This window comes from Nicotiana tomentosiformis, chromosome 3, assembly GCF_000390325.3.
Source record: "Nicotiana tomentosiformis chromosome 3, ASM39032v3, whole genome shotgun sequence".
In the NCBI taxonomy this organism is placed as follows: domain Eukaryota; kingdom Viridiplantae; phylum Streptophyta; class Magnoliopsida; order Solanales; family Solanaceae; genus Nicotiana; species Nicotiana tomentosiformis.
Window position 1 is genome coordinate 117,991,784 of NC_090814.1, and position 24,085 is coordinate 118,015,868.

The following is a 24,085-nucleotide window of genomic DNA, read 5'->3' on the forward strand; positions in this document are numbered from 1 at the left end:
GTTCAGCGGTGCCTCACCTAGAGGCAGGAGTACTTTTGGTAGAGGCCATCCTCCCAGGCCGTTTCATTCAGCGCTTCAGGCATCTCATGGTGCCTCAGGTGGTCGTGGCCCTCAGATGCTACAGTGCACCACCAGCTCCTATTAGTGCACCTCCACTCCAGAGTCATCAGGGTGGTTATTCAGGTCGACAGGGTCAGTTTCAAGGTCAGCAGTTACAACAGTCGAAGTTATGTTATAATTGTGGTGATCCGAGGCATATTGCTAGATTTTGCCCTCGGGCAACGGGCAGCTCACAGCATCAGAGTTCTCGTGCCATGGTTCTGTCACCAGTTGCTGCACCACCTGCTCAGCCATCCAGAGGGAGGGGTCAGGCAGCCAGAGGTAGAGGCCAGACTGTTAGAGGTGGAGGTCAGGCCATTAGAGGTGGAGACCAGCCAACTAGAGGTCGTCCCAGGGACGTAGTTCAGGGTGGTGGGGCCCAGCCCTGGTGTTATGCTTTCCTATCTAGGCCTGAGGCTAAGTTATCTGACGTTGTTATCACAGATACTGTTTCAGTTTGCATTAGAGATGCTTCAGTTCTATTTGATCCGGGATCTACTTACTCATATATGTCATCCTATTTTGCTTCCTATTTGGTTGTGCCCCATGATTCTTTGAGTGCTCCTGTGTATGTGTCTACACCAGTGGGAGATGTTATTATTGTAGATCATATCTATCCTTCGTGTGTGGTCACCATTGGGAGTCTTGAGACTCGTGTAGATCTCCTACTTCTCGACATGGTTGATTTTGATGTCATACTGGGTATGGATTGTCTGTGACCTTATCATGCTATATTAGATTGTCACGCCAAGACAGTGACCTTAGCCTTTTAGGGGTTAACTCGATTAGAGTGGAGAGGAAATCTTGGCCATTTTGCCAGTAGGGTTATCTCTTATGTGAAGGCTCGGCATATGGTCGAGAAGGGGTGTTTAGCTTATTTGGCTTATGTCTGCGATTCTAGTGCAGAGGTTCCTTCCATAGATTCAGTGTCGATTGTTCGTGAGTTTCCAGAGGTGATTCTTGCAGACCTGCCGGGGATGCCACCCAACAGGGATATTGATTTCTGCATCGATTTGGCTCCGGGCACTCAGCCTATTTCCATTCTGCCATATCGCATGGCCCTGCCAGAGTTGAAATAATTGAAGGAGAAGTTGCAAGATTTGCTTGATAAGGGTTTTATTAGACCTAGTGTCTTGCCCTGGCGTGCACCTGTGTTGTTTGTGAAGAAGAAAGATGGATCGATGAGGATGTGTATAGATTATCGGCAGTTGAACAAAGTCACCATCAAGAACAAGTATCCATTGCCGAAGATTGATGATTTATTTGATCAGCTTCAGGGTGCCAAGGTGTTTTCAAAGATTAATTTGAGATCTGGCTACCATCAGTTGAGGATTAGGGCACCTGATATTCCTAAGACAGCTTTTCGGACTCGGTATGGGCATTATGAGTTTCTAGTGATGTCATTTGGGCTGACAAATGCCCCAGCAGCATTCATGGATTATATTAACTGGGTGTTCAAACCCTACTTAGATTTCTTTGTGGTGGTGTTTATTGATGATATCTTGATCTACTCCCACAGTCGAGAGAAGCATGAGCAGCACCTTTGGATCATTCTTCAGACTCTGAAAGACAGCCAGTTATATGCTAAGTTCTCAAAATGCGAGTTTTGGTTGAGTTCAGTTGCTTTCTTGGGTCACGTTGTATCAGCAGAGGGTATTCACATGGATCCTAAGAAGATTGAGGCAGTCCAGAACTGGGCTAGACCCACATCAGCTATAGAGATCCGTAGTTTCCTGGGTTTGGCGGGCTATTACCGTCTATTTGTGGAGGGATTTTCATCCATAGCAGCCCCGTTGACCAGATTGACCTAGAAGGGTGTCCCGTTCAGGTGGTCATATGAGTGTGAAGCGAACTTTCAGAAGCTCAAGACTGCTTTGACCACGGCACCGGTATTGGTGTTACCCACAGGTTCAAGATCTTATAAAGTATATTGTGATGCATCTCGTATTGGTCTGGGTGCAGTATTGATGCAGGGTGGCAAGGTTATTGCATATGCTTCACGGCAGCTGAAGGTTCACGAGAAAAATTACCCTGTTCATGATCTAGAGCTGGCAGCCATTGTTCGCGCGCTGAAGATTTGGAGGCACTACCTTTACGACGTGCCATGTGAGGTATTCACTGATCATCGGAGCTTGCAGTATTTTTTCAAGCAGAAGGAACTCAATTTTAGGTAGAGAAGGTGGTTGGAGCTATTGAAAGACTATGATGTCACCATATTGTATCATCCCAGGAAGGCCAATGTGGTGGCCGATGCTTTGAGTAGAAAATCAGCTAGTATGGGTAGCCTTGCATATATTCCAGTGGGTGAGAGACCTCTTGCATTGGATGTTCATGCCTTGGCCAACCAGTTCGTGAGGTTGGATGTTTCTGAGCCCAACCGTGTTCTAGCTTGTACAGTTTCTCGGTCTTCTTTGTTTGAGTGCATCAGAGATCGGCAGGATGATGATACTCATTTACTTGTCCTTAGAGACACAGTGCGGCATGGTGGTGCCAAGTAGGTTACTGTTGGGGATGACGGAGTTTTGAGGATGCAGGGTCGTATCTGTGTGCCTAATGTGGATGGACTTCATGAGTTGATCCTTGAGGAGTCCCATAGTTCCCGATATTCTATTCATCTGGGCGCCGCCAAGATGTATCAGGACTTGAGGCAGCATTATTGGTGGAGGTGAATGAATAAGGACATAGTTGCCTATGTAGCTCGGTGCCTAAATTTCCAGCAGGTAAAGTGTGAGCATCAGAGACCTGGTGGTTTACTTCAGAGGTTAGATATTCCTGAGTGGAAGTAAGAGCGTATCAGTATGGATTTTGTTGTTGGACTCCTACAGACTCAGAGGAAGTTCGATGTAGTTTGGGTTATTGTGGACAGGCTGACTAAGTCAGCGCATTTTATTCTTGTGGCAGTTACCTATTCCTCAGAGCAGTTAGCAGAGATTTATATTCAGGAGATCGTCCGTCTTCACGGTGTGCCCGTGTCTATCATTTCCGATCGAGGTACGTAGTTTACCTCGCACTTTTGGAGGGCAGTTTAGCGTGAGTTGGGTACGCGGGTTGAGTTGAGCACAATATTTCAACCTCAGACGGACGGGCAATCCGAGCGTACTATTCAGATCTTGGAGGATATGCTCTGCGCATGTGTCATAGACTTCGGAGGATCTTGGGATCAGTTCTTGCCCCTTGAGAAGTTTGCCTACAACAACAGCTACCAGTCGAGCATTCAGATGGCTCCCTATGAGGCATTATATGGTAGGCGGTGTCGGTCGCCAGTTGGGTGATTCGAGCCGAGAGAGGCTCGGTTGTTGGGCATAGACTTAGTACAAGATGCCTTAGATAAGGTCAAGATTATTCAGGATCGACTTCACACAACTCAGTCCAGGCAGAAGAGTTATGCCTACCGTAGAGTTCGTGATGTTGCATTCATGGTCGGAGAGAGAGTGTTACTTCGGGTATCACCCATGAAGGGTGTAATGAGGTTCGGAAAGAAGGGCAAGTTAAGCCCTAGGCATATCGGACCTTTTGACATTCTGGAGAGAGTGGGAGAGGTGGCTTACAAGCTTGCGTTGCCACCTAGTTTAGCAGCTGGTCATCCGGCATTCTATGTGTCCATGCTTCGAAAGTATCACTGTGATCCATCCCATGTGTTAGATTTCAGCTCTGTCCAGTTGGACAAGGATTTAACTTACGAAGAGGAGCCGGTGGCAATTCTAGCCCGGCAAGTTCGCCAGTTGAGATCAAAGAGTTACCCTTCAGTTCGAGTGTAGTGGAGAGGTCAGCCTATTGAGGCAGCTACTTGGGAGTCCGAGTCCGATATGCGGAGTAGATATCCCCACCTTTTTACCAGCCCAAGTACTTTTCTATGTTCGTTCGAGGACGAACAATTGTTTTAGAGGTGGAGATTGTGATGACCCAAAATGTCATCTTATGTTTTAGAACTCGAATCTGCGCTCTTAAGCCTTAAAAATCTCTTCTTCTTTTTTTACCCTTTTCGATTTGCGTGCGCAGTCCGGGCAAGTTTTCCGGAAAGCTTTTATGTTGAAAATTGATGAAAATAAGAATTTATGCCTTAAAAGTTGATTTTAGTTGACTTCGGTCAATATTTTTGGTAAACGGGCCCAGATCCGTGCTTTGACGGTCCTGGTTGGTCTGTATCGAATTATGGGACCTGGGCGTATGCCCTGAATCGAATTGGGAAGTCCCTAGCTTGAGTTATGAATTTTTGATGAAAATTAAAAGTTTGAAAATTAATTATTTTTAAGAATTGATTGATGTTTGGCATTGTTAGTATTGGGTCCGTATTCTGGTTCCGGAGCCCGGTACAAGTTCATTATGATATTTAAGACTTGTCTGTGAAATTTGGTGAAAAACAGAGTTAATTTGACGTGATTCGGACGTCCAGTTGAGAAAATAGTAATTTTAAAGTGTTCTTGAGAGTCTCATTTGATTTGATGCTAAATTCGTAGTTCTAGGTGTTATATTGGCAATTTGATCGCACAAGCAAGTTCGTATGTTGTTTTTAGACTTGTGTGCATGTTTGGTTTGGAGCCTCGAGGGCTCGGGTGAGTTTCGGATAGGCCACGGGATGTTTTGGACTTTGGAAATCTAGTTTTTCTGCAGAGTTTGTGTTCTGGCATGTCCTTCTTCGCGTTCGCGAAGGTACTCTCGCGAACGCGAAGAGTAAACTGGGCAGATGAGGATTTCTTCTTCGCGAACGCGAAGGCTTGGCCATGAACGCAAAGCGATGGGGGCGTTACCCTTCGCGAACGCGAGAAGCCCATCACAAACACGTAGTGTTAGGCACTGGGGAGGGCAGACTGCTTTTTCTTCATCGCGAACGCGAATAATGACTCGTGAACGCGAAGACCAGGGAAGGGTAGCCTATGTGAACGCGATCACTGTCTCGCGAATGCAAAGGCTTGGAAGCCCATACACTTCGCGAACGCGACAGTGCTCTCACGAACGCGATGAACACCGTCGCCCAGCATTTAACAGAACCCAAAAACGGGATTTTAGCCAAAAAACTCATTTTTCTCAAAACCAAACGGTGAGAGGCGATTTTTCAAGAGTCATTTCTTCCCCAAATTGTTGGTAAATGATTATAAACCATTTTCTATCAATTACCCATTACATTTCTTGAATATTTAACCTAAAATCTAGAGTTTTCATGGTAGAATTAGGGGTTGGGGTAGAAACTAGGGATTTCGGGAATTTAGGGATTTAGACCTCAATTTGAGGTCAGATTCCAAAACTAATTACATATTCGAGCTCAGGGGTGAAAGGGTAAAAGAATTTTGGTCCGAACCTCGGTTTTTGACCAAGCGGGCCCGGGGGCAATTTTTTGACCTTTTGGAGGAAATTTTGAGAAATTTAATTTATACAATATAATTGATTCCTTTAGCAATATTTGATATTATTGAGTCATTTTGAACAGATACGAGTGATTTGAGGTGAATTCCAAAGGAAAAGCTATGACTGAGAATTAAGTGGCCTTCGGAGCGAGGTAAGTATTGTGTCTAATCCTGACTTGAGGGAATTAGGAACCTTAGATTACTTGTTAAGTGAAATTCATGTGAGCGGCGTATATGTGAGGTGACGAGCACTTATGTGCCGCCAATTTACCTGTTTTCCATGTTTCTCTATTTTTCTTATATTATCTCATTCCTATGCCAAATTGCTACGTGTTATACTAGTGTTATTCAATTTATCGTTCTTATCATGTTTACTGATTTTCTGGTGATAATTGAGTTTTTATTTCAAAGTTGAGATTGATATTATGGAACCAAATGTTGAAGTAAGGTTTGTACTTGTTATTCTATCTCCCTATTATTATTTATGCATTGCATTATGGTAAGAGAGAGTGTGTTAATGCACGAAGGGTGATGTCGTGCCATATTGTGAGTGTTAATGCACGAAGGGTGATGTCGTGCCATATTGTGAGTGTTAATGCACGAAGGGTGATGCCGTACCATATTGTGAGTGTTAATGCACAAAGGGTGATGTTGTACTATATTGTGAGTGTTAATGCACGAAGGGTGATGCCGTGCCATGATATGAGAGTTAATGCACGAAGGGTGATGCCGTGCTGTTTCTATAAATGTTATGGTGAGATTGAGAGTAAAAGCATGAAGGGTGATGTCGTGCATTTCTCCTTACTGTATTCACTATTCCTGTTGATTCATGGTATATTGACTGCTCCGGTGATCATTCTGTTGTAGTTCTTTATCTTGTATTCCCCTCAATATGTTTCCCTCCCGACATTTCCTGTTTAGTTCTTCATTTCTGTTATTTGTATATACACTGTTAAATTGTACAGGTTGATTTGTAGGTGCCTTGCCTTAGCCTCGTTACTATTTCGTCAAGGTTAGGCTCGACACTTACCAGTACATGGGGTCGGTTGTACTAATACTGCACTCTTCACTTTCTATGCAGATTTTGATACCAGCTCGGGTTGATCGAGATTTTGCTATTAGTCCATTGTCCGGAGACTCAAGGCAGATCTGTCGACGTTCACAGACCTTGAAGTCCCCGTTTATCTTTTTTGTTCTACTGTTTCTTTCATTCAGACAGTTGTATTTCTTTCTGACTATTACTTGTAGCAATGCAGTTAAGCTAGCTGGTGAGGAGCAATTGCTTCTCTGTCATTACAGTTTGCTGCCCTTCTGTAAAATTTGATTGCCTCCTCAAGCATACGCAGCTGTTCTATTTCATAACACTGGGCCATAGTCATAGAAATCCACAATCGAGAATCTTTTGGCTGCAACAACACTGACTTTTTAAAATAATGAAGAGCATAAAACGACATCCCCACCATCTCATATGCTTGTCCTAATCCATACCAGTTTCGATAATTACATGGATTTATGTCCTGATGTCCACCGCCCGTCTATAGGCATCAACTGCTGCTGGTGTATTTTTCATCTCTACGTACAAAATACGTTCTTATTAGCTTGCTGTTCTTGTCTGGTACATTTATATGTTATGTGAGATTGAAGACGGTCGTTTTCCAAAATATTTTTTTTGACGAGGCCGGCCGACTTCGGTCGGTTTGTTTTGGCGCAAAAATGCGGAAAACTATTTTAGAATCCCGCAAAATTTATTTTTTAAAAAACCGACCTAAATCGGTCGATTTTTCATATAAAATAAATTAAAACTAATATTCAAAAAATCGACTAAAATCGATCTGAGTAAGAAATATGTCTAACTTAGATATGGTCTATTTAAGCTTATGTGGTATTATTGTTAGATTTTTTAATTAAATGTAATGCCATGTCATATTTTTTATTGGATATTTTATTTGTTTTGAACTAGAATGGCTTTTAAGTTACAAAGTTAAAGTTGAATGACTTTTAAGTGATGAAAAATAGATAAGTGACTTTTGTGAAATAAATAATAAGTTGGATGGCATTCAGTGAAATTAACCCCAAATTAGTTGTCATATTTTGCTTCTTCAGAGTCAAATTATATGGATTTGGACCTATATTTAAAATGTATTTATCATTATATTTATTTTGCGATATTTTTCATATAGTTTTTAAATATTTAAATTTTAATTTAAAAATGCGGAGTTGATGTAATCCAATTTAATTGTTTTGAGGCTAGTCTAATTGATTACCAATTTGGGACGAAAAGAGTACGTAATGCTTAACATATTAGCGAACATGAATTGAAGGGTTCGTCAACACTTGTTTGCGGGCGGTCTTTACTCTTTAGCGCAATAGTCCGCAGAACGGTCAAATGTTGAATCTGCACAGTACTACAATCCTCAAATCACATCTAAATCCCATTTCCATCTCCCTCCGCCATTTTACCTCTCTTCCACCACCGTCACCACCACAATCGCCGTCACAGCCACCACCAGACGCCACCGCAATCTCCAACCTCATACTTCAAACCAACCCAGAATCATTATCTGATACCCTTCACAACCTCACCCAATGGACACCTGAACTCGTTCACGCTGTCCTAAAGCGTCTCTGGAACCACGGCCCCAAAGCCCTCCAATTTTTCAACCGCCTCGATCACCACCGTTCCTATGCTCACTCTGCTACAGCCTTTGACCATGCTATTGACATCGCTGCTCGTATGCGCGATTACAAGACCGTTTGGAAGCTCGTGGCCCGAATGCAATCTCGGCGACTCGGCCCGAGCCCGAGCCCGAAAACATTCGCTATTATCACTGAGAGGTATGTATCCGCTGGGAAAGCTGATAAAGCGTTGAAGGTTTTCCTGTCTATGCATAAACATGGTTGCCCTCAGGATTTGAATTCTTTCAATGCATTCCTTGACGTGCTTTGTAAATCTAAACGGGCCGAGATGGCTTATAATTTGTTCAAGATGTTTAGGAGCAGGTTCAGAGCTGATACAATTAGTTATAACACACTTGCGAATGGGTTTTGTTTAATTAAGCGAACACCTAAAGCACAAGAGATTTTGAAAGAAATGGTGGAGAGAGGTTTGAATCCGACCATAACGACATATAACATAATGCTTAATGGATTTTTTAGAGCAGGACAGATTAAGGAAGCTTGGGAGTTCTTTTTGCAGATGAAGAAGAGGAAATGTGATATTGATGTTGTGACTTACACTACTATAGTTCACGGGTTTGGTGTTGCGGGTGAGGTTGAGAAGGCGCAAAAGGTGTTTAATGAGATGGTGGGGGCTGGCGTACTTCCTTCTGTTGCCACTTATAATGCTTTGATACAAGTTTTGTGCAAGAAAGACTGTGTCGAAAATGCTATCTTGGTGTTCAATGAGATGTTGAGGAAAGGTTATTTGCCGAATGCCACGACTTATAATGCCATTATCAGGGGATTGTGTCATGTTGGAAAAATGGACAGGGCAATGGAGTATATAGATAAGATGAAAGAGGATGGGTGTGAACCAAATGTTCAGACTTATAATGTTGTCATCCGATACTATTGTGATGAAGGGGAAATTGAGAAGGGCCTGAGGGTGTTTGAGACGATGAGTACCGGCGATTGTTTACCTAATCTGGATACATATAATATTTTGATAAGTGCAATGTTTGTTAGGAAAAAATCAGATGATTTATTAGTGGCTGGGAAACTATTGACAGAAATGGTTGACAGAGGATTTCTTCCTCGAAAATTTACCTTCAACCGGGTCCTAAATGGGCTTTTGCTAACTGGTAATCAAGATTTTGCAAAGGAGATTTTGAGGTTGCTAAGCAAATCTGGCCGCCTCCCCTACCATTTTAAACTGTAAAGCACATCAGTGTACGGATGATACCCAAACTAAGTACCTATTTGGAGCTTAATGAAATCTTAAAGCTCTAAATGAGATAAGTTTGTCGCTTCCCATGAAATTCAATTTTGGAGTGTGGTAAGATGTGGATAAGTATGATGAATGTGAAGAGTTTTAGATGAAACTGACTTAAAAAGCATGCCACTAAAAAGAACTTGTGTTGTTTAGCAGGGTGCTCTGACTTTGGCGTAGGACTTAAAGGAGGTGGAGTTGCAAATTAGGTATATCATGCAAACGGAGGTGCACAATGTCATCGAACGATATCAAAATACTCTCATTTTTGCTTCTACCGGATAATTCAGCACTTCTTGTTATTGATATATACACAAGAAAGGACACTGATGGTGACATCCAATTAAAACCACATTCATGTATACAGGTTCCTTTTTCCCTCTTTTATTCTTGATGAACATTTAGAAAATAAATTGCGGTCATACATTTACTGAATCTTTGCAGTTTAAAATTTAAGAATATGATTCATAATTGCTAAGTTGATGAATGACTTTGATGGTGTTGTTGTTACCCAAAAAAGGGAAAAACAGTTCAATAAGCAATTTAATTCTTTCAAGTTTATATGTGCTCTCTTCAACTGCTTGATCCCAAAGAAACTAGTTGATGAACATGCTGACACTTTGAATTCCTTTTCTGTGATTTCGGTCTTTGCTTGAAACAACAATAAGCTATAACTTAACACAAAGATAGAAATTCTTGTGTTCATCTTTTCGTGATCATTAACTAACTTGCATTGATTCAAGTCTATATTGTATAATATTCGAAGTTGTTGCTGATAGAATTTAAAATGCATGTATGATTTCATCTACTTGGTGCCTTTCTTTCTTTTTATGTGATAATTGTGGTGTCCGGGCCAGCTTGCGCGCACTTCGACTAGTTCTACGGGATATCTGCCACCTCCCACCAGCAACAAGTACCAGAAGGCTTGGATAAATTTAAAGAAATCACCTAGTGTTTTTGTCTACGTTGGGGTTTGAACCTGAGACCTCATGATTCACACCCACTTTGTTGACCTCTAGGCCACACCCTTGGGTGCAGGCATGACCTTTCTTTTTATTTTTCTTAAAGGAGTTGAATAAGACTTTCCCTTTGTCTTACCTAAAGGTTGTTGGAGAGTGTTGACTTGGGAGATCTGCTTTTTAGTTTCAGTCAGTCTTGAAGTACTCGGTTTATGCATCACTGGATTGCTGTGCATGGATCGCGGATCAGCGGTTTCCTTTTCCTCCTATTACTACTTCCGACAAGAAAAACCTATCTATGCTGTTGGATATATAGTGACTGAATAGAATGATTGAATTGCCAATCTGTGGCTTTTTTGTGAAAAATAGAGAGCATACCTGATGATCATGCAAGGACATTGTCATAATCTATGCTGTAGGATAGATCAGATCTATTTTTCCATCCAACCTCAACTAAGGCTTCAGGCTTCAGTGTCATTATAAAAAAACTAGAAACACTAAATGATTACATACTTAAAACCAACAGGTGCTCGTAATACAATAGCTCCCACTGCATTTACTACTGCCCCTACTAACATGATATAAGAGAATAATGCATATTACTTAGTAGATTTTCAACTCTTTTTTTTTTGTTGATAAAGTAAAGATTTTCAACTCAATTTTATTCCGTTCTATTTGGAGTACTCTTAATCTGGTACTTTTGGAACTTATGTTGCTATTTTCTTTTAGCCAAGTGTTTCTACCCAACTCATTCTGTAGAATGTAAATTTTCAGTTATGAGTTAGTTGCAATGTTTCACAAGTACATAAGGGGGCTTTGGGATGAGTTTCTGAGAATATCAAGCTGAAAATCAGCAATGGCAAGTGAATAAAAATGTGGATAGACAAGTGGCTAGATGATATTCCTCTCAAAGACCAATTCCCAGACCTTTACACAATCTGTTCCAATAAGGACTGCACTACGGCTGACTGCTTTTCTCCTTGTGGGTGGAACCTGCAGGCTACATCTGAGGAGAAACATGACTGATTGAGAGATTGATTGTATTAATGTCCTGAAGCTGGAGCCGGTGTCTTTTGCTGACATGCTAATGTGGAAGATCTAGAAAAGATGGCAAGTTTACTGTTAATGCTTGCTACAAAAGTCTACTAAAGAATAGATGAGGAGTCTCAAGTTAGTTGGCCAAGGAAGATTACCTGGAAGACATCGCACCCCAAAGAGCTGCTCGCTTAACTTGGATTGCTACTTGTCAAGCTTGCTTAACTCAAGATAACTTGCAGACGAGAGGCCTATCTCTGTGTAGCAGATGATTCCTTTGTGAGGAGGCTAATGAACCAGTCTCTCACATACTGCTTCATTGCACCTTCACAAGGCAGATTTGATTAGTGTTCCTTAGTATATTTGGGGTCCAATGGGCCATGCCAGGAAGTATCAAACTTACCCTACGCTGCTGGTATAAGCGGTTGTTTTGGCAACAGACAGTTCTGGAACGCTGTTCCTAATTGTACTTTCTAGAACACTTGGTTAGGGAGAAACAATAGGTGCTTTAATGATAAGAGGGACAACATTTCATTTGTAAATCTGTGGACTAAGAACAGTATTGTCTCTGACATAAACTCACTGTCTGCATTCTCTTCAATCTGTAGAAGGATGCTCCTCACTTTCTGGTGTAATCTCTCAGTACCATCTTGGTACCATTCAATAAAATATTTACCTTCTCATAAACGAAAAAAGTTTCGTAAGTAGATAATAGGCTTGTGTGGTTCCCTCTTTTTCATTTTCATCTGTACTTCTGTATTTTAAAGTTTCCTTTTATCAAAATGTAATTACATTTATCTTCTTTGATGAGCATGCATAAACCAACATTGGTGGCAATAATGATTCATGTAATGCGCAAGTTGTTGGAATTGCCAACTAAAACTCAGATTAAAAGATAAAATGTAATAATCCGAACAAAAAAAAAAGCAGAAAAGTAGCAGCAGAACCATGACTAACATAATCTAGCCATAATTAGTAAATGCGTTAAGTAATAAATATTAGTAGATCCTAAAAGTATGAGATATAACACCATTTGTGAAATTATAACTCTAGCGTTTTAATAAGCTAAGTGAAAATTCTTACATATACAAAGGGCAGAGCATACCCAGGAGAGGAAAAAAAAAAAACTGGAAATCTAGCCTTCAAGACATTATAAAACTTCCCAAGTAGCAGCAACATCCAGTAATGATCATTTGAACACAAAAGAAGATGCGTGTATAGTAGTAATGTTTTATCAAACGACGAACGTTCAACAACATTTGTGACCACAATCAATGTGGGATGCAGGATTTTTTCTAAGGGGTTCAATTAAAAAAAAGTTTAAAAAGATTATATTTAGTTGGAATTGAACTAATGCCCTTACAAAGGTTTTGAACCCCGTTGACCGCTAAGCTATGCTTTTGTGTTGTGTCAAGGGAATTCAAAACATAATATATAGAGGTAAAAAATAAATTTTAACTTATGTATGCAGTGAAATTTTTCGGCGAACGGGACTCGAGTGTACCTAAATCCGCCCTGACCACAATATAACATCGTATAGAACTCAATTTTACTTTCATATTTTATTATACAGTATTTCTGTCTTTAAGTTTGTAGGCTTAACACATAAAAAAGTCCATAATAAAGATATCATGAATAATTATCATTAGTGTACTCATAATGTTAATAGAATCGCTTATAACACAATTTTATTTGAAAATATATATTTTAGCGATTCCCAAAAATAATAGCCGATAAAATATATATTATCTGTATTTAAGTGTATTATATATTGGACAATTTTGTATTTTGTCCATTTTACTTTTATATTTTGTTGTGCGGATTTTTTGTTGTCATTTTTTCTTCTTCTTCTTTCCACTTACCCGCATTCATAATAATTGTTTTGTTTACTAGTACTAAACAACCATACAACAACATAAAATCTTTTCAAATCGAAACATCAAACAGTCAATAATAAAGGGTTTCATGAGCAATTTAGCATTAGTGTAATATTATTGTTATATATAGAAGGATTCAAGTTATATTAGTGTAACAATACATGATTAAGTAGTAATAATAAATAAGGTGAATGCATATTGAGTCAAGTTAATTCCAAGAAAAAGGTGTTTCAAGAAGCGTATACATATATGGATGATGTTAAATTTTGAAATTTACAGCTAGTCCAATGACAAGACACGTTTCCTTTTCTACAGTTTACGTTGGGGGGTAAATTTACTAGCTTTTTCATTTCTTATAAAAGAGGTGTACGTGTAATATTGTCCTTTAATTTCTTTTCTCACTTCAAAAAATCTACTCCCTCCGTTTCAATTTATGTGAATCCATTTGACTGGATACATAGTTTAAGAAAAGAGAGAAGACTTTAAAACTTGTGGTGTAAAATGAGGCTTTGTGTGGCTATAAATCATTGCATAAAGATAAATTGTTTCCAAATAAGGAAAGAAATTATTCTTTTTGGTACGGACTAAAAAGGAAATATGTTCACATAAATTGAAACGGAGGGAGTATTAGATAAACCAAACATGTGAAATGATCATATAAAGGGAATATATTACGGACCAAAATAAAATAACCCCAATATATTAAGGACTATTTTGATTATTTCTCCTTTAGAATTTCTTATTGGATGAGTGGAGTTAGAGAAAATAAATAAATTGTAAACGAAAAAGAAAAAAGTAAAAGGAACAAGAAAGAATATTTTCAGTTTCACCTGTTCACAACTGTTAATTAGTTCAATTGTAAAAAACTTACGCATTGTATATAAAGATTAACTTGAGTCCCAAGTTTAACCTTCCGCGGAAATCAACACTTCTTTTCTCTCCTAAAAATTTGTTTCCTAAATTTTCTCTGTTGGATTTAACTGATCAGATATCTATAAATAGTCCATTACAACATTCACGTCAATTAACTTCCGCCATTCGTTTAGGGTTTTCTTTCATAGTTCTTGTCTTCTTACTTGAGAGAACAGAACTTCTTGTCTTTGCGTATTGCGGCAATTACTATTGTCTCCTTCTTGTGTTTCTCTATAAGCAAGAAAAAGAGACGACCATATATACCATGTCGACAGTACCAGCTGCACGCCGGCGTGTCATGGGCGTTCGATTTTACCCAACTGAAGCAGAGTTGATCAACTTTCTGAAAAGGTTCCTAAAGGGCGAGCCTTTGCCGAGGGAATGCCCTAATTTCCAACTTGCCGATATCTATGGAGACCAACCACCATGGGAGATATTTGGAGCTTCTGATCATCCCGAAGAGAAGGTTCGCTATTTTTTTACTCGGTTGAAGAAGCAGAAGAGCGAACATACAAGGGTTCGTCGAACTTGCGCCAACGGGACATGGAAAGGCCAAGCAGGTATTGATCCTATCAAGAATGGTAAAGGAACTGTGGTTGGGTTTAGAAGATGTTTCAAGTTTCAAACTAGTCGTAGTAAAGAAGGAGAGCACAATAAAATTTGGCTGATGAACGAATATTCCGTCCGGGATGATTTCTTAAGAGAAAACAATATTCCTAAGGAGGATATTGTTGTGTGCCGAATCAAGAAGAATATAAGATCAAAGAAAAATCATGGGGTAAATATGGAAGAACAAGATGTTCCAAAAGTAATCGAAACTATGTTGCATGAAACGGATGAAGATTACTATTACTGCACAACAGTACAACCAGCAACAATATGTCAAGCAACTTATCAACATCAAGTTATGGACGAGACTCAGAAGATGAACGAACAGAATAATAATAGCAGCAATATTAATGACTGCTCCAACTACCAAGAGGAGATCAATTGGGCTAATGATCTGCTCATAGGTATAGACGATTTTGGAGATATAATCTGGTAAGCATGACTAATGAAAGGGAAGCAGAATATCAACGGGAGGAGAGACACACAGCAATCAATTTATATATAATAGTGACTTTTATTGAATGAAGTAGTAGATAGAAGTTATAGGAAAATAGAGCTTTTATTAGGTAACTGTTTCTCATTAGAACAAACTTCGTAAGAGAAACTTGCTATTGCCAGAAGAATTTCCTTGTATTCACATATATATATGGAGTATCACTTAATATAACTTTGACATGATTTCTGCTATATATTGTTGTAGGTATAATGCTTACTATCTGTTAACTTAGTTGAGTTTTAAAGCTCTATTTCCCATTTTAATCCATTTTTCACATAAAAACTTTCCGAAAAATTGTACGGACTGCGCACGCAAGTCGAGAAATGATAAATGGTTCTTTTTGAGGTCTTAGAACACAGAATTACTTATTAAATTTAAAGATGACATTTTGGGTCATCACATTCTCCACCTCTAAAACAAACGTTCGTCCTCGAACAGAGTTAGAAAAAGTACCCGAGCTGGAGAAAAGGTGTGGATATTTACTCCGCATGTCCGACTCGGACTCCCAGGTAGATGCCTATACCGGCTGACCTCTCCATTGCACCCGAACTGAAGGATAACTCTTAGACCTCAACTGTCGGACCTGCCGGGCTAGAATAGCCACCGGCTCTTCCTCGTAAGTCAAATCTTTGTCCAATTGGACTGAGCTGAAATTTAACACATGGGACGGATCACCATGATTTTTTCGGAGCATAGACACATGGAACACCGGATGAACCGCTGATAAACTAGGTGGTAATGCAAGCCTGTAGGCTACTTCACCCACCCTTTCAAGAATTTCAAAGGGTCCGATATACCTAGGGATCAACTTGCCCTTCTTTCCGAACCTAATTACACCTTTCATAGGTGAAACCTGGAGCAATATTCGTTCTCCAACCATGAATGCAATATCACGAACTTTACAGCCGGCATAACTCTTTTGCCTAGACTGAGCTGTGCGAAGTCGATCCTGAATAGTCTTAACCTTATCCAAGGCATCCTGTACCAAATCGGTACCTAACAACCGAGCCTCTCCCGGTTTAGACCAACTAATTGGCGATCGACATCGCCTTCCATATAATGCCTTATATGGAGCCATCTGAATGCTCGACTGGTAGCTATTATTATAAGCAAACTCCATAAGTGGTAAGAAATGATCCCAAGAACCTCCAAAGTCTATAACACAAGCGTGAATCATATCTTCCAATATCTGAATAGTGCGCTCTGACTGTCCGTCTATCTGTGGATGAAATGGTGTACTCAACTCCACCCGCGTGCCTAACTCATGCTATACAGCCCTCTAGAAATGTGAGGTAAATTGCGTACCTCGATCTGAAATAATAGACAAGGACACACCGTAAAGGCGGACAATCTCACGAATGTAAATTTAAGCTAACCTCTCTGAAGAATAGGTAACTGCCACTAGAATGAAATGGGCTGACTTGGTCAACCTGTCCACAATGACCCAAACTGCGTCAAATTTTCTCTGAGTCCGTGGGAGCCCAACAACAAAATCCATAGTGATACGCTCCTACTTCCACTCAGGAATTTCTAACTTCTGAAGCAAACCACCAGGTCTTTGATGCTCGTACTTAACTTGCTGACAATTCAGGCACCGAGCTACATGTGCAACTATATCCTTTTTCATTCTCCTCCACCAATAATGTTGCCGCAAATCTTGATATATTTTAGCGGTACCTGGATGAATAGAATACCTGGAACTGTGTGCCTATTCAAGAATTAATTCACGAAGCCCATCCACATTAGGCACACAAATACGGCCCTGCATTCGCAGAACTCCATCTTCCCCTACAGCAACCTGCTTGGCATCACCGTGCCGCACCGTGTCCTTAAGGACAAGTAAATGAGGATCATCATACTGCCTCTCTCTGATACGCTCATATAAAGAAGACCGAGCGACTGTACAAGCTAGAACCCGACTGGGTTCTGAAACATCTAACCTCACGAACTGATTAGCCAAAGTCTGAACATCTGCGGCTAATGGCCTCTCATCAACCGGAATATATACAAGACTGCCCATACTCACAGCTTTTCTACTCAAAGCATCGGCCACCACATTGGCCTTTCCGGGGTGATACAAAATGGTGATATCATAGTCTTTCAACAATTCCAAAAATCTTCTCTGCCTCAAATTCAGATCCTTTTGTTTGAATAGATACTGGAGGCTACGATGATCAGTAAATACCTCACACGAGATACCGTAGAGGTAATACCTCCAAATCTTCAGCGCATGAACAATGGCTGCCAATTCTAAGTCATGAACAAGATAATTCTTCTCGTGAACTTTCAACTGCCGCGACGCATATGCAATTACCTTGCCATCTTGCATTAATACTGCACCAAGCCCAATGTGAGATGCGTCACAATATACCGTATATGATCCTGATCTTGTGGGTAATACCAACACTGGCGCCGTAGTCAAAGCGATCTTGAGCTTCTGAAAGCTCAACTCACACTCGTCTGACCATCTGAATGGGACACCTTTCTGGGTCAATCTGGTCAATGGGCTTGCTATAGATGAAAACCCTTCCACTAACTGACGATAATAACCTGCCAAACCCAGGAAACTCCGAATCTCTGTAACCAAAGTAGGTCTAGGCTAATTTTGAACAGCCTCAATCTTCTTAGGATCCACCGTTATGACTTCTGCCGATACAACATGTCCCAAAAAGGCAACTGAGTATAACCAAAACTCACATTTTGAAAATTTGGCATATAACTGATTATTCTTCAAGGTGTGAAGCACACTTCGAAGATGTTGCTCATGCTCCTCTCGACTGCTGGAGCAAATCAAGATATCATCAATGAATACAACCACACAAGAATCCAAATAAGGCTTGAACACCCGATTCATCAAATCCATAAATGCTGCTGGAGCATTTGTCAACCCAAATGACATCACTAGGAACTCGTAATGCCCATGCCGAGTCCAAAAAGCTGTCTTAGGGACATCAGATGCCCTAATCTTCAACTGATGGTAACCAGATCTCAAATCAATTTTCGAAAATACCTTGGCACCCTGAAGCTGATCAAATAAGTCATCAATTCTTGGCAGCGGATATTTATTTTTGATAGTGGCCTTGTTCAACTGCTGATAGTCTATACACATCCGCATCGAGCCATCTTTCTTCTTTACAAATAATACTGGTGCACCCCAGGGCGAGACACTGGGTCTAATGAATCCCTGATCAAGCAAGTCTTGTAACTGCTCTTTCAATTCTTTCAACTCTGGCGGGGCCATACGGTATGGTAGAATAGAAATAGGCTGAGTGCCCGGAGCCAAATCAATACAGAAGTCAATAACTCTGTCGAGTGGCATCCCTGAAAGATCTGCAGGAAATACTTCTGAAAATTCACGAACAACTAGTACTGAGTCCATAGAAGGGACATCCGCACCGGGATCGCGAATATAAGCCAAATAGGCTAGACATCCTTTCTCTACCATACGCCGAGCTTTCATATAAGAAATAACCCTGCTGGAAGAATGGCTAGGAGTTCCTTTCCACTCTAATCAAGGTAAACCCGGCATAGCTAGGGTCACTGTCTTGGCATGTCAGTCCAATATAGAATGATAAGGAGACAGCCAATCCATACCCAAGATGACATCAAAATCTACTTATCAAGAAGTAGAAGATCTACACTAGTTTCAAGATTACCAATAGTAACCACACACGAATGGTGGACATGATCTACTACCACAGAGTCTCCCACCGGTGTAGATACACACACAGAAGCACTCGAAGCACTTAGAGAATCACAAGGCACAACCAAATATGAAGCAAAATAGGAGGACACATAGGAATAAGTAGATCCTGGATCAAATAGAACTGAAACATCTCTATGGCAAACTGGAATAATACCTGTGATCACAGCATTAGATGACTCGGCCTCAAGCCTAGTTGGAAAAGCATAAAATTGGGACTGGCCCCCACCACTCTGAACTGCATCTCTGGGAAGGCCTCTAACTGGTTGGCCTCCACCTCTAACGGTCTGACCTCCACCTCTAATGGCCTGACCTCCACCTCTAACTGCCTGGCCCCTACCTCTAGCTGGCTGAGCAGGCGGTGAAGCAACCGATGCCGGTATGATGGCACGAGAATTTTGACCAGATCTGTTACTCGCCAATCTAGGGCAATACCTCCTGGTGTGACCAATATTCCCACACTCATAACACTCATCCTGATGCCGTGGCTGCTCAAGCTGAAGCTGACCCAGATGGGCCGGATAACCACCGTAGTAACTCTGGAGTGGTAGTGCACTGATAGGAGATGAATGTCACTGAATACTGGCTGCCCAGAGTAAGGCATAATAGGATCGTGACTCCCTGAAGCACCGGGAGATACATGAAGTGCTGAATGAAACGGTCTGGGAGGATGACCCCTACCAAAATTACCTCGGCCTCCAGACGAGGCACCACTATAACTACCGAACTGACGAGGCCTCTTATTGGACCTCTGCCCTCTTTCCTGTGTAAGAACCATTTCGATCCACCTTGCGACATTAGCAGCCGCCTGAAAAGAAATCTCACTTCCGGTCTCCTTGGCCATCTGAAGTCTGATAGGGTGAGTGAGTCCCTCAATGAACCTCCTCACTCTCTCTCCCTCTGTAGGTAGTAAAAGGAGAGCATGACAGGCCAAATCCATAAAACGGGACTCATACTGAGTAACAGTCATACTGCCCTACTGTAGACGCTCAAATTGCTTGCGAAATTCCTCTCTCAGTGTGATAGGGAGGAACTTCTCCAGAAATAGCTGAGAGAACTGCTCCCAGGTAAGTGCAAGTGATCCGACTACTCAGGTCAATGTGTAATCTCTCCACCACCTCTTTGCGGAACCCGTTATCTGGAATACAGCAAAATTAACTCCATTGGTCTCAACTATACCCATGTTTTGCAGCACCTCATGGCAGTGTTCAAGATAGTCTTGTGGGTCCTCAGAAGGTGTACCACTGAAGTGAACTGGAAAGAGCTTAGTAAACTTATCCAGTCTCAATAAGGCCTCAAAAGACATGGCAGGCCTATCACCGGTCTGTGCCGCAATAACTGGCTGAACTACCCCAACTGGCGGGGCTGCTGGAGCCTGATTCTGGGGAGCCATCTGCTCCAGAGCGAGAGTAGTGGGAGTTTTTGCTCCTCCCCCAGCCCATGAGACGGCTGGTGCCACTGGAAATGTACCATTCTGGGCCACACCCTACATAAGACTCACCAATCAGACTAGAGTGTCCTGAAGCACTGGAGTGGCTATGAATCCTTCCGGGACCTGAACTGGTCCAACTGGTACATTCTAAACTGGGACCTCCTCTTGAAGGTCTACCTGAGGTTCTACAAAAAGTGCAGCTTCTCGAGCTCTGGACTGAGCTCTACCTCGGCCCCTGCCTCGGCCTCTAGCATGACCTCGGCCTCGACCTCTACCCCTGGCAATAGTTGCCACCGGGGGTTCTGGTCCCTGTCCATCGGTAGAGGTATTACGTGTTCTCACCATCTGCGAGAGAATAAGAGTAGAATGGTTCAATCATCGATGATAGAATAAAATCGCACGACAGAATAAGAAATAAGTGATATTGTTCCTAAACTTCATAGCCTCTGAGAGATAAGTACAAACGTCTTTGTACCGATCCTTCAGACTCTACTAAGTTTGCTCGTGACTCGTGAGACCTATGTAACCTAGTGCTCTGATACCAACTGTCACGACCCAAAATTCCCACCTTCGGACCGTGATGGCGCCTAATATTTCACTTGCTAGGCAAGCCAACGTTATAATATTATCCATTTTTAAAACAATTTTAAATTTATTAACAACAAGGAAGCAAATGCGGAAGAAATTTTGAAATAATCCATAATAACAACGGTGTCTAAATACCATCCCAGAATTGGTGTCACAAGTGCACGAGCTTCTAGAATAAATACAAATAAAGGTCTGAATAAAATAAAGCTGTCTGGAAATAAACACATCGCTAAAGTACAATAGACGGGGACTTTAGAACTGCGGACGCCATGAAGTTATACCTCAAGTCTCCTATGGTAGCTGAAATCCGAGCAAGTCTATGGTACGCCACTGGGACCAACTCCAAAATCTGCATAAGAAGTGCAGAGTGTAGTATCAGTACAACCGACCCCATGTACTGGTAAGTGCTGAGCCTAACCTCGACGAAGTAGTGACGAGGCTAAGGCGGTTCACTTACATTAACCTGTACGCAATATTAGTAACAACAACAATAATAGGAATAAATCAGGTAATTCATTTATAATAATTGAAGGCAACTGAACAGTCATAACCAATTATCATTTTTATTATTTCTGTTGCAGCGTGCAACCCTCTCTCACAATATTCAGTTCTGTTGCGGCATGCAACCTGCTCCTCCAACATATTCATTTTAATCAAGTCTGTTGTGGCGTGCAACCCGATCCTCCAATATTAACTTTTTAACAAGTCTGTTGCGGCGTGCAACCCGATCCTCCAATATTGACTTTTAATAAGTCTGTTGCGATGTGCAACCCGATCCTCCAATGTTGACTTTTAATATGTCTGTTGCGGCGTGCAACCCGATCCTCCAATATAGACTTTTAATAAGTCTGTTGCGGCGTGCAATCCGATCCTCCAATATATTCATTATAATCAATCATGTTGCGGCGTGCAACCCGCTCCTCCAATATTTTCATTTACCAATTCTTATAGAAGAATTTTTCCCAATAAATGTAACAATTAATATAAAATTACAAGACAACAAGCATACAATAATTATGGTTTAATTATGAAGCAAACAATGACAAATAACAAATTATTATGGAAATCAGGGAGCAAATAGGCAGTTTAATATTTATTATGCTAAATGTCAAATAACAATTAAGGCACATAATTCAAATACCATGTAACAATTAATGGAGGAATTCAAGAATTTATATTTATAAAGAATAAGAGAGAAATAATTATTATAATAATTAATTTATGATTAAAAATAATTTATGATTTTTCAAGTAAGCAGGCAAACAATTAATTTGACGACGTATAGATACTCGTCACCTCGCCTATACATCATTTACATGCAATTCACATAACAAACAATTTAAGGGTTCTATTCCCTCAAGTCAAGGTTAACCTCGACACTTACCTCGCTTTGCAAATTCCAATCAATTATTCAACCACAACTTTTCCTTTTAAATTTTCCTTCGAAAGCTTCATATCTATTCACAAACAATTCAATATATTCAATACTAATCATAGGAATTAATTTCATATGAATTTACAAATTTTTCGGATAAAAATCAAAATTCATTAAAATATTCGGCAGTGGGACCCACATCTCAAATCCCAGAAAAACTCATGAAATACAAACACTTGTTCCGATACGAGTTCAACCATACCAAATTGGTCCAATTCTGATATCAAATGGACCTTCAAATCTTAATTTTTCATTTTTGGAAGATTTTATAAAAATCTGATTTTTCTTCCATAAATTCACAGATTCATGATATAAATGAGTATGAAAATCATCAAATATAATCAATATAGGATAAGGAACACTTACCCCAATATTTTCCCGTGAAAATCGTCCAAAAATCGCCTTATCCGAGCTCAAAAATGGGAAAGAATTGAAAATGGGTCGAAACCCCATTTCCAGAATTTATGTTCTGTTTTTGGGATTTTTACCCTTCGCGAACGCGGTCACTGCCTCGCGTTCGTGAAGCAAAATTATGTGCTGTCAAATTTTACTCTTCGCGAACGTGAGGGCTACCTCGCGAACGCGATGCATGCCTGGCTTGGCCTTCGCGAACGCGAGGGCTAATTTTTCCTGGCCAGTCTCTTTCCCTTCGCGAACGCGAGGCTTCTATCGCGAAGGCGAAGCTTTGAACCTCAAGCCTTCGCGAACGCGGTCACTATGTCGCGAACGCGAAGCACAAATTGTGCCAGCCCCAATTTGCTCTTCGCGTTCGCGAGAGTACCTTCGCGAACGCGAAGAAGAACACACCAGAAGCCTGAAGTCAGCAGAAAACCAGATTTCCTAAGTCCGAAATCATCCTATAGCCTATCCGAAACTCACCCGAGCCCTCGGGGCTCCAAACCAAACATGCACACAAGTTCTAAAAGATCATACAAACTTGCTCGCGCGATCGAATCGCCAAAATAACACTTAGAACTACGAATTGGACACCAAATCAAAGGAAGTTTTCAAGAAAACTTTAAAACTTATATTATTACAACCGGACATCCGAATCACGTCAAATCAACTCCAATTCTCACCAAATTCGGCAGACAAGTCATAAATATTAGAGTGGACCTATACCGAGATTCGAAACCAAAATACAGACCCGAGGTCAATAAATCCAACATCAGTAATTTCTTAGAAATCATTAAGCTTTCAAGCTTTTAATTTTTCATCAAAATTCCATAACTCGGGCTAGGGACCTCGGAATTCGATTCTGGGCATACGCCCAAGTCCCAAATTACGATACGGACCTACCGGAATATTCAAAACACTAATCCAGATCCGTTTGCTCAAAATGTTGACCAAAGTCAACTTAGTTGAGTTTTAAAGCTCTATTTCCCATTTTAATCCATTTTTCACATAAAAACTTTTCGAAAAATTGTATGGATTGCGCACGCAAGTCGAGGAATGATAAATGGTGCTTTTCGAGGTCTTAGAATACAAAATTACTTATTAAATTTAAAGATGACATTTTGGGTCATCACACCATGGCCACAGAACGGAAGATTGCAGACAACTAAGAGAGGAAGTGGCCCAGTTAATCAACAAAGGGCACCTTCAATAATTACTGAGTGATAGGACGAAGAACCATTTTAAAAACAGGGATTTTGACAAGCAAATCAAAC

The 24,085-nt window shown here is 40.8% G+C and overlaps 2 protein-coding genes and 1 pseudogene across 3 annotated transcripts; all 3 read left to right on the top strand.

The window, feature by feature from the left end:
• The first annotated feature begins 314 nt into the window (after nucleotides 1–314).
• LOC138908403 (uncharacterized) lies at nucleotides 315–3,926 on the top strand (annotated as a pseudogene).
• Nucleotides 3,927–7,767: 3,841 nt separating this feature from the next.
• Nucleotides 7,768–9,925, top strand: LOC138907176 (pentatricopeptide repeat-containing protein At1g74900, mitochondrial-like). 2 transcript variants are annotated; one of them, XM_070197511.1, is made up of 2 exons: nucleotides 7,768–9,435; nucleotides 9,526–9,925. In XM_070197511.1, the coding sequence occupies exon 1, from the start codon at nucleotides 7,828–7,830 to the stop codon at nucleotides 9,316–9,318; it is 1,491 nt and encodes a 496-aa protein (XP_070053612.1). In that variant the 5' UTR covers nucleotides 7,768–7,827; the 3' UTR covers nucleotides 9,319–9,435; nucleotides 9,526–9,925. The 2 variants fall into 2 exon arrangements, with proteins under 2 accessions (XP_070053612.1, XP_070053611.1); XM_070197510.1 differs by having other exon boundaries at nucleotides 9,529–9,925.
• A 4,492-nt stretch (nucleotides 9,926–14,417) lies between these two features.
• LOC104113467 (NAC domain-containing protein 90-like) lies at nucleotides 14,418–15,197 on the top strand. The gene has a single exon (XM_070199436.1). It carries the CDS (start codon nucleotides 14,418–14,420, stop codon nucleotides 15,195–15,197), a length of 780 nt encoding a protein of 259 aa, XP_070055537.1.
• Nucleotides 15,198–24,085: the final 8,888 nt, after the last annotated feature.

Excerpts from the sequence above, each read along its gene's own strand:
- LOC104113467 (XM_070199436.1), top strand. The coding sequence starts at position 14,418 with ATGTCGACAGTACCAGCTGCACGCCGGCGTGTCATGGGCGTTCGATTT.
- LOC138907176 (XM_070197511.1), top strand. The coding sequence starts at position 7,828 with ATGTTGAATCTGCACAGTACTACAATCCTCAAATCACATCTAAATCCC.